At 38.7% G+C, this 11,622-nt stretch overlaps 1 protein-coding gene across 1 annotated transcript; it reads right to left on the reverse strand.

Annotated features, from left to right (window-relative positions):
- Positions 1-10,607: 10,607 nt before the first annotated feature.
- LOC118736339 lies at positions 10,608-11,489 on the reverse strand. The gene has a single exon (XM_036466431.1). The coding sequence runs from the start codon at positions 11,487-11,489 to the stop codon at positions 10,608-10,610; it is 882 nt and encodes a 293-aa protein (XP_036322324.1).
- Positions 11,490-11,622: the final 133 nt, after the last annotated feature.

The following is an 11,622-nucleotide window of genomic DNA, read 5'->3' on the forward strand; positions in this document are numbered from 1 at the left end:
ACATATAGTTGTCCGTGTGTGAAAACAGGTTCCTTCAACAATATCCCAACCCTATGAAACGTCTGTCCCTGGGATTTATTTATTGTCATTGCAAACGCAGGGATAATTGGAAATTGAGTTCTTTGTAATTGAAATGAAAACATTGTACCAGAAAAGTTCAAATGTATACGTGGTAATAAAATTCGTTTGTTTTGCGCAATTCCGTTAAATACTTCGCAATCTATTGTATTATTGTGAAGATGTTTAACACGCATTCGCGTACCGTTAACTAAACCATCCTTCGTTGATAAATTTCGAATCAATAAAACAATAACATTTGGTTTTAAAATTAATTTATGTGGCGGAAATCCACTAACATACAATGAATTCAAAAATTCCACAGGATAATTTGTTCTTTCGTTTTCATCATCAGAAATAATTTTATCACAGCTATGGTAAATTCTTTGTTCACCATCGATGAGACTTATAATTTTGTTGTTTATTTCTGCACAGTGTTCATTTTTAGTGGATAATATAACAGAATTAAGTGTAGCATCAGAAAGAATATTTTCAGAAACATTTTCGTAAATATCGGATATAATATTTTCTACATTGCCAATGATGTTTTGTGGTATTTGTATCATACCATCACCAAAATGGCGAAACACTGTTTCTTCACCATTGCCGATTTTCTTAAGAAATTCAATAAATTCAATTTCTTCTGGGAGTGCTCTCATATTTTGTTTAAGTGTAAACTTACGAATGAATTGGAATTGATCCCAACTCGTGACGCAATTTTCTATTAAAACTATGTGATTTCCTTGTGGAATTACGGGCAATATTTGCCGAAAATCTCCACACATAAGAATAGTTTTATTACCAAACAGCTTTGTTTTATCACCACCGTCTGCTAAATCTCTCAATAAACTATCAATAACCTTCAAAGCTCCTAAAGGACACATGGATATTTCATCTATGATAATTAATGATGCTGTTTTTATATAATTTGCATAACTACTTCCAGCAGAAATATTGGCAACTGAAGTGTCTAAAATTGGGATGGGTAGTTTAAAAACATTGTGTAGTATTTTACCTCCAATCAGCAACGTTGAGGCTATCCCACTAAACGCAGTAGCAATGCACCGAAGATTAATTGATTGCAATTTATGAATAATTGCACTCTGTGTACATGTTTTACCGCAACCAGCGTAAGCTGTCAAGCAAAATACATCCAGTGTTGTGTTGTAATACTTCCTGAATAACTTGATCAATGACATATTGTTGCTCTTCATTCGCTTCCAAGTAAAATTGATTAAATTTTTCTTCCTCATGTCTAAAATCAAAATGATCAACATAATTATCTGAAATTGCATTCGGAGTCGGTAAACCAACAGATCCACAACTCATATTATGAGTTATCAAGATTTCTTCAATTTCTAATAAACCTCTACTGTATGCAATTTCTGCGTCATAACAAATTAAGAAATCTTCACATAAAGGGTTTTTGAATTCCTGCCACAATTGTAGTGCATTTGGTGGAAGATTTAACGCACAAATAAAACCAAACATATTGCGCAACTGTTTTGGACTTTGAAATATTTTGGCTTCATTCAAACACTTGTGCCATTCATTTTCATTGAATGCAATACCGCGAGCATGGCACGCCTCTAAAAATGAGTCATAAACAACACCATTATGAGTTTTAAGGTCTACGAAAGATTTTGCTCCAGTTGAATGCAAAAGCAACAACCTTAAATGAAACAACTCAATATCTTTTGGCGAAACTGAAAACATTCGAGCAATAATTTTGTTTCCACCTCGTAACCTTTTTCGCCACTTTTTCTCTTTATCAATCCACGTATAATGCAATGGTATTACTGTACATTTAAACTCATGTGCTGCTGTATCTTCTTGATTCAATAAGAAAAAAGCTAATAATTTTGTTCGCCTCACATCAGCTACAGCTTGACGTATATTCGGTAGCATTTCTTCCTGATTTTCCCCACCATTAAAATAAACTATATTTCTACCAGACAAATGAATGTTCAGCCGGACGATTGTGTGTGACTGATAATGCATTGGCAGTTCATAAATGCGCCAGATAGCTTCACTGGAACCAACGTATCTGCAATTCAAAAAATTTTTAACTTCATCTATGTGAGCTTCAGAACCGCCATCTTCACCAACTTCAATTGTTGCATAATCGTACCCTTTGTATACGTATTTATATATGTACTTAACGCTTTTTACTGTAGTACATACTTCAACATTTATGTGACAATTAAATTTAGCAAGCAGATAGGGATTATACGGAACTACATAACGATTATCTAAATCGCTATTTCTGACATTAACACTAACTCCATTATCACTTCTTTTGTATAAGGGATACCCGTTAACTGCCTCTCGTGTAAATTGATTAAATGCCTTTGGAAACTCTTTTGTGCATTTTCCATCACGCATACAGACTGCATTTTCGTTCATTGAACCGCATGGCCCATGCATCATATGAGTTGTAACAAAGTCATACAATTATGGATGCAAATTTCTGTCAGGTATTTCGGCACACACAGCCCTGTCTATATCAGAAGCTCCAACAATTTTGTCTTCATCACTTAAGGTCAATAAAATATGGGCATGTGGTAATCCTCTCTTCTGAAATTCAATTGTATAAATTAATGCTACCACTTTACCAAATATATCTTTAGAAATTAAATCATTGATTAATTCTTTTAATTTTAATTTAAACACACGCACAACTATGTGTGGTCTAAAAAAACTTTTTTCTCCGTCATCAATGCTATGCTGAATTTCTTTCCAATTTGGATTGCATGTCATGGTAATGAAAAGTGATGGTTTTCCGAAATGCTGAACAATGCACATTGCATCCAAATAATTTTGATGCATATGCCGTGGGGAGCCAATAAAGGTAGATGGTAAAATCACCTTTCTCCCAACAGAAGTACTATCATTATCACCATCATTTAAAAAATCAGTTAAATTATCATACAAATCGGATCTTAAATTTCGTTGGTTATTTCTGATAAACTTAAGTCTACTACTTTAAATTCGTACGTACATATCTACAATCCACTGCAAGAATAGTTTCTGAGATTTGTGCAACAAACTGAAATCATCTCTCAATGCAATTCTATAACACGCATATTGTAACATTGTTATTGTTGATCGATGTACACTATTTGTGGAAGTATTTTGGACACTATGAGGCATATTCATCTTCCACCCTTTATCTCCATTTGGAAATAAAAGTGGGTGAGCAAGTGGATCCAATGAATCACTTAAAATGGAAACATGTTTCAAATTGTGACCAGTGGAATTTTTTTGGATTTGTCTATCAAGGGGGGTTCACCGTCCCTTGACGTGAAGATAACAGCAACATCAGTTGTAGTAGCATCATTATAACGTCTCAAGTCAGAATCTCGAGCTACTTTGATTTCCATATGAATTCCTTTGTATTGGTTGCCAGGTTGGTTTGTGAATTCATACATTGAAACAAAAGACTGAACATATGGATTAACTGCATTTAATTGATGGGCGATTTGTTTCATTAATTCTGGACAGCAATCAGAATTTTAACTTTTTTGAAGGCAATAATTTGTAGCAGTTTCAACGTCATAGAAATACAACTGTGCATATACCGGCAACTCATTATAACCTGCTGTTAAAGGTCCAGATCGATGGTAAAAAATATCATGAATCTTAAAGTGATATACTCCACGGGCAACGGATTAATTAATTTTCGAGTGTGCACTAACCATAGCAAAAGCCCAATTATATTTTCGTATATTATTAAAATTTTGAACGGCTCTTCTTTTTAAGTTAGACTCAACCGAATTTAAATTTGTACATAATTCTTTAAAAAATTCATTTTGTGCTATTGGTTGCAAACGTACTTTTCCCTTGTGGCAACAGGATGTGAAAATATGCATATCACGATTAGTTATCTCTGATTCGAAATGCTTGGCATTGCAACTAATACATTTAAAATTCATTTCTCCACACGTATATATATTGAAATTTCCTGGTACAATTGACAAAGCAACTTTAAAATGGGAAAGTAAATCAATCGCAATAGTTTCATTATTTACATTATTGTTCACATTACTATTAGTTTCAATTAAATTTACGCTAACATTATTATTATTGTTCCCATTATCATTCGTTTCATTTACATAATGATCATAAGAAGCATTGACCCTATTCAGTTCCCTATGTAAAGTACGCCATCTTCTGTATCTAAGTCTCGCACTCTGTCTTGTTACGTTAAATCGACGCGGCATTGTTTTCTTTTACTAATTATTAACTAAAATTAAAAAAAAAAACAGTAAATTATTTTAAAATCTTATTATAAATGCCAACAAAATCTATTGGAATTCGCTAATTTATCTTTTGCATAATATTATTATTGTGTATATATATACCTATATATTATACATAATATTATGGATAATGATGTTGTAATCTATACAAAATAAAAAATAAATAATAAAAACGAAATTCATATTCATAAGAAAACGAAAAGTAAACATATGTACATACCCTATAATAAACGCTAATGAGATCTAACGGAAACCTCTAATTTTAATGAAGATTGTTCTTGCTATTCCACATTTGATTAATGATACTTGAAGTACCGTTTTGTATTACTAAGGTCGGTGTTATGCAGACAAACTTTTGTTTGCCAAGTTAAATGGCGGCTGCTTAGTTCGCTCGGCGGTGGTTATGTCGAGTTTGGCACAGGGTTGCACGTTCATTATGGTTTTCATGGCTATTGCCAACACGAAATGAAAATTTCAGATGTACATAACGCGCACAATAAATATATTTTTATGATATCGTATAGGCAATTAACTGTGCCCTAATCTTTGAAGCTCCTACAGCATAAATTCAGTTCTCTGGCTTTCGGTATCACGGCAATTTTTTTGTATAACAACAATTATCTAAAATTTTTGTATATGACAACACCGAATTTGCCGCAGTTTGACCAAACAAAATTAGTTTGCTGTGAGAGTCGCCAAACTCGCTCTCTCCGAGTTTGCTGCAACAACAATTGCACGCAGTTTGCCAAACAAAATTTCTGCATAACACCGGCCTAATTCCAACGCTCAACTATAAACATCAAACAGCATATTTTCAACATAAAATAATTAAAGAAACACAATTTATTAAAACTACATAAATATATAAATTTTCAAGAAGCATAAATTTCAACCAAACTTTGCTTCATATTAAAGACACATATATTTAAAAGATATGAATTTATTTACATCGTCTCACCTTTTTTATTAAAAGTCTCTTTCTCTTATTATCACTTAAATTTTAGGAATCTGTTGCCGAAAAAAATAAATGTTTTCTTAATTTATCGCATTTGCGAAAACGGAATTCTTTAACTTTATTAAAAATCATTAATTTGGTAATTTGGCAATAACTTTTGCTTACTAAAGCATATGAAACGCATTGCACAGATCCGTTACTTTCGCTCTCACTCATCTTGGATAGCGTAGCCATCATGACTGACTATCTACCTGTCCTGGTGCTGACTATCTACAGTACATGAATATCGATACCATCGACGATATTTCATACCTATGTATGTATGTACACGTGTAGAAGAATACATAGTGTCATTTTACAGAACTAAGGAAAATATATGCACAGCGTTGGTATATAATGTACATACATATGTATATACGTATTTACAGAAAAATCAAATGGACTAAAAAACTAAATAAGTGTATAAACAATTTCGAAGTCAATTCTGTCGTTCGGGTGTTGACTTTAATTTAAAACACATTTAAATTTTTAACTGAGATTGTGGGATGGATTAAAACCCCAAATACGATAAACATAAAAATATACTCATTAACGAAATATACGGCCAACTATCGCGACCATCAATAGTGCTGCCCTATCGGCAGAAAGTGCCTATCGACACAATCGATAGTTGGCCAAAACCATGGCTAACTATCGATGGTGTCCACTACCGATAGTTTGCCACCACTACCTTATAGCGGTTTACACGAAGTTCTTTTGGAAATTTATTTCTCTCTCAACTTTCTTGAAGAATCAATGGAAAATTAATATACTCATTACATACTGGTACACTCTCAATGTGTGCAGAAAAATATATAAAACAAAGTCAGTGTACGCATGCATACACATTAAGGCCAACCTTAAAATATGAAAATTTAAAATTTTGCATCTTAAAATAATTTCTAAGCGTCGCAACCTAGTTTCGAAAAAATTTAAATGTGATAAATTTGATATGTTTTGAAAACTATCCATATAAATACATAGTTATGGCAAAAAGAGTTAATAATGTAATAATATGCTTCAAAGACTGTCATTTGTAAATTTTTTTTCCGAGTAAATGTAGCGAAACGCAGAGTTTGTCTGATCTTCCTGAGCTAAAAGCGGTTTCTTGAATTTTTTTAACTTTCTATGTATAAAAAGTTTTGATGATGATATTTTAAGGACCACACAAATGTGCATATATATTCATGTTTGAGCGACCTAGCGAACTAAAATGGGATGGGACAATTGTGCAAAAACAACACGAACCCCCTTTTCCAGTACCTAGAACTTTTCGCCATAGATACGATATTGAAAATACATGTCAGTATGGCGCGAATAACATATCGACGGTTGAGTGGAAGATCGACCATTCTCAGTAGTCGGTTCCAAAACGCCCTATCTCAGAGATTGGCTCAAGAACACCCTACTTCAGAATTTGGTTGAAGAACGCATTACCTCATAATTTGTTTCAAAAACACCCCATCTCAACTGAAAGTATGTTGTTATAGGGCGTTTTAAAGTGCCAGCTGAGGTAGGCCATTTTTGAACCGAATTATGAAAAACGGCGTTCATCAATCAAATTCCGAGATAGGGCGTTACGAAAAATTTTCGAGCCGGCTGCCGATATAGGTCGATCTTTCACTCAGCCGTAGATATGTAGCTGTGCCAAATTTCAGGACGTTAGCATAAGCGGTTTCAGAAAAAAGGGGTATGAGCAGTGCAGTTTGTATGGGAGGTGCCACGCCCCCTTTTCCAACACCTACTCCCTTTCGCCGGTACTGATAACATATGTTGCTGTGTCAAATTTTAGGACGTTAGAATAAGCGGTTCCAGAGCTAAGGGGTATTTTTTTTTTTGTTGTAGAGGTAGCACAAAGCATTGAAAGCCGATAAGTGTGGGACTTGCCTTTCGGCTCACCGCACTAAAAACCCACCCCTGCTCCGTTTCCCTCCTTCCGTGCAACAACCGCAAGGTATTACTTCGCGGAGGGGGAGCGGCCTATTGCCTTTCTATGAAGATCTGCGGAGTTGTCCCGCTTGAGGCAATTTTCTTAGGATAGTGCTTCCCATATGACAAACAACGGACCAATTTTCTGTTGACTCAAGCATGATATCCACCAGGTTGTCAACCTTAAGGCCCGTTTACATACAACTTTGGCGTTGCGTTGGCGTTGCCGTCGCTTCGACAGCTGACTATGAATACATGCATTTATATGAAAGTCTCCACATAACCAAAGTTGGGCAACGCCAACGCCAACACAACGCAGAAAGATGACCAACTCTCAACTTTTCGCGCGCGTCATTCGTCAGCTGTTCCAAATAATCAAAATTATGTGATTCAATTTTCATTTTTAATCAAATGCGGGCAAGAAATATATTTTTAATGCAATTATTGATGTAAAATTTTGGTTTTTCTGCCGCTAGTATTTTAATTTAGTGACCAAAGTATTCTCTGCTAAGCGTTCATTGTAGCAAGCACGGGCGTTACTCGCGCTGCTGTCAAAGCGACGCCAACGCCGACGCAACGCCAAAGTTGTATGTGGACGGGCCTTTAAGTGGCCTCCCCGCCTTTATGCTCAAGTCGTCCCTTTGGGTGGCGAACTGCGGACTGACGAAAAAACAATGTTCAGCGTCTTCGATTACCTGCCCTGTACAAAAAGTGCAGTACGGGTCGTCTTCGTGCGTAAATCTGTGCAAGTATGCTTTAAAGCAGCCGTGTCCGGTTAGTATTTGAGTCAGGTAGAAGTCAACCTCTCCATGTCTTCTGTCAAGCCATTTGCTAATACTCGGAAATAAGTCTATATGCCCAGCGTCCGTTAGTTGAGTGGTCCCAGCGGTCTTGCCACTGCTGCAAACAATTTTGTCTCGCCCTTTCTTTCTCCTGCTTTTCAGATATTACACCTATTTCTTTTGCCACTATGTCAATAGGACAGAGACCTGCTACTACTAACGCTGCTTCCTCTGACGTTGTTCGGAAAGCGCAACATACTCTTAAGGCACAAAGTCGGTACAGTGATCTAGCTTCCCGAGCGTAAGATTTCGTCTTCAGTGCTGTTGACCAAACTGGTGCTCCATACAGCAGATAGCTTCTAACTACACTTACATATAAAAGTCTGCGTTCTTGCTTAGGCTCCCTGACGTTTAGCATTAGTCTTGATATGAGCTTTAAATGTGAGCCTAGTATCGAAAACGATGCCTAAGTATTTTAGACTCTCCGTCGAGGTTATTTCGGTGCCGCAGACCCTAATTTTGGCCACTTCTCGTAGCTTTCTACTGCTGAGCAACACTGCCTCCGTCTTCTGGTGTGCCAGCTCCAGACCTGCTTCCGTCAGCCAATCGTTTACCCGGAGGATTGCAGAGTTTGCAGCCGTGGTTAAATCCCGCAAATGTTTGGCTACTACTACCACTGCTATATCGTCAGCGAACCCAATTATTTTTGCACCCTTTGGCAGTTTAAAACGCAGAACGCCGTCGTACATTGCATTCCAGAGCGCTGGCCCGAGGACGGATCCTTGTGGCAGGCCCCGGAGATATTATATTTTTTGACTCCGTCGTCTGTTCCATAGATCAAAACCCGGTCGGAGAGATATTTGCTTATAATCCTCCGAAGATATGTCGGGACTTTAAACTTCTGGAGGGCGTGGAGTATTTTCTGCCAGTTTGCAGTATTAAAAGCATTCTTCACGTCTAGAGTGACCAGCAAGCAGTACTTTTTCGATCCACCTTTCCATCGCTTCCCGCTGATCGCCTCTTTCGCCAGCTGTTTAACTAACATGGCCGCTCCTACAGTTGATCTACCCTTTCTGAAACCGAACTGCATATTTGATAGTCCTCCACCTGTCTCGATAGCTGCTACTAGTCTGTTATTTATCATACGCTCTAGCAATTTTCCCGTCGTGTCCAGCATACATATAGGGCGATATGCTGGAGGACTTCGCGGTGGTTTTCCAGCCTTGGGTAGGAGGACTAAGCGCTACTGCTTCCATATAACAGGGAACACGCCTTCCGCAAAGCACTCATTAAACGTGCGAACAAATACTTCTGGACTCGCCTTTGAGACAATTTTGAGCACTCTGTTAGGAATGGAATCGGGGCCTGGAGATTTTTGGTCCTCTACTGTAACTTCAGGAAAATCACACTTGTTGCTAGGGAAGTTTTCTCTCGTAAAAGTTGGCTTCGAGGGGAATAGCTCGTTAACGATTTGCTCTACCTTTTCCGGACATGTTATCTGTGGCCGAATTGAAGTTTCCAGCTTCTTTGTAACCACCTTGTACGCCAATCCCCACGGGTCTTGGTCCACGCTACTGCATAGGTTCTGGAAGCACTTTTTCCTTCTGTTCTTTATGGCTTGTTTGAGCTCCTTCCGTTTACGCTTATACAAGGAGTGTATGTCCTCATACGGCCCTCGCACTCTAGCTCGTTGGTAGCTTCTCCTCGCCGAGTTGCATTGTCGCCGTAGGTCTGCTATGCGATCCTTCCACCAATAGACTGGGGCGTGTCTGCTGCTGGAGGATTTGCTTATCATCCAAGCATCGCAAGCTTTTTTAATAGCGGCTATTAGGTGGTTTGCCATATTCGTAGCTCCCTCTGGTAGAACGATTTCTGATGCCATTAGGATAAGTGTTTCTTCATCCAGCGAACTCAGCTTCCAGCCGACTGATTTCACTCTTGAAGTGCTTCGCCTTTGTATCTCGCTCTCTATCGTAAAGATGATCGCCTGGTGGTCACTGTAGGTGTACGCGTCGCTAACTTCCCAGGAGACGCGCTGAAACAGGCCACTGCTCACAAAAGTCAGGTCGATGATTGACCCCGAGCCGTCCTTACAGAAGGTAAACTTGTCTCCGTTGTTTAGAAGTGCTACGTCTAGGACTGATAACGCCGTTAGGAGAGCTCTACCCTTGGTGTTTGTCCTGCGGCCTACCCATTCTACGGCCCACGCATTAAAGTCACCAGCAATCACCACATTTGCCCTGGTTCTCGCATCCCTCACTATGTTATCCATTACTCTTTCAAACTCTTCGAGGCTGAAGCTTGGGGGTATGTAGCAACTGTAGAAGACCAGTCCTGCCACCCTTACACAAACGAAACCTACATCAACTTTTAGGTTTTCTATATGATAAGGCGTTTTAGCATAGCTCCATACCGCAGCTCTAGCGCTGCTGTCCTTTGCCCACAGCTGGGATTAACTGAGTACTTTATACGGCTCACTTAGCATTACTATGTCTATATTTCTTTCCGTTACGGTTTGGTTCAACAACTCCTGAGCGGCCTTACAGTCATTTAGGTTCAACTGCAGTACTCTCACGATTTTAGTTATTTTTGCAAAGCTTCTACGAAGTGGGGACATTCTTTGCTACCAGTTCTGTGCTTGGTTTCTGGCTGGTTTCTTCTAGCACATTCCTTTTTGCATTCGCGGGCTTTGTGATCTAGCTCTCCACAGTTGAAGCAGGTACCCTTCATGTCATGTGGCGTTTTACAGTTTCTAGCCAAGTGACCGAATTCTAAGCATTTGAAATACTGCATCGGTTGTACCTTCGATCGTACACGGCAAATAACCCATCTTACGCGGATTTTTCCCGCAGTCAGCAACTTGGCTATTTTGGTGCCGCTATACGCACTCCTTAAAGATTTAATGGATTCCTCCGGAAGTTTGGCGCCATCCAGTTCTTTCTCTAGGTCATTACAGAGCTCCTGTTTAGTTGTAACCTCGTCAAGCTCTTTGATTTCTACCGCAGTTTCTGCGGTCAAGGACCTAACGGTTACCTTTTCGCCGAGTGCCCTCTTTACTGATTCTTTAATATTAATCGTACTTGGATCCGTGGGCTTTGTCAGTTGGAGGAGGAGGTCCCCATTGGCTGTCTTGCGTACCTTTGTTACGTTCTCTCCGACATGTTTTAGTTGTGGCTCGTTCTTCACTGTTTTTAGTATTTCTGCGTAAGAGTTTCCTTTGCAACTTATTATTAGCGCATCAGGTCTGGGAATCTTTGCTCGTGGTTTCCTTTTTCGTTCCACCTTTTTCCATTGCGTGGCCTCCTCGGTCGTTGCCTCTTCACGTTGAGGGGTTTCCGCACCTTTTTGGTTGGTGGTTGGCTCTTTTTGTTTGTTCTTACTCTGAGGTATGAGAAGTGCAGTATGTATGGGAGGTGCCACGCCCCCCTTTCCAACACCTACCACCTTTCGCCGTTTGTACGGCATTAATAACATATGTTGCTATGTCAAATTTTAGGACGTTAGAATAAGCGGTTCCAGAGCTAAGGGGTATGAGAAGTGCAATTTGTATGGGAGGTGCCACGCCCCCTTTTCCAACACCTACCACCTTTCGCCGTTA

This window comes from Rhagoletis pomonella, unplaced genomic scaffold, assembly GCF_013731165.1.
Source record: "Rhagoletis pomonella isolate Grant_MI unplaced genomic scaffold, Rhpom_1.0 Rhpom_scaffold_00003, whole genome shotgun sequence".
In the NCBI taxonomy this organism is placed as follows: Eukaryota; Metazoa; Arthropoda; class Insecta; order Diptera; family Tephritidae; genus Rhagoletis; species Rhagoletis pomonella.

Coding starts and splice junctions, on each gene's coding strand:
- LOC118736339 (XM_036466431.1), bottom strand. CDS start 11,489: ATGCCGTACAAACGGCGAAAGGTGGTAGGTGTTGGAAAGGGGGGCGTG.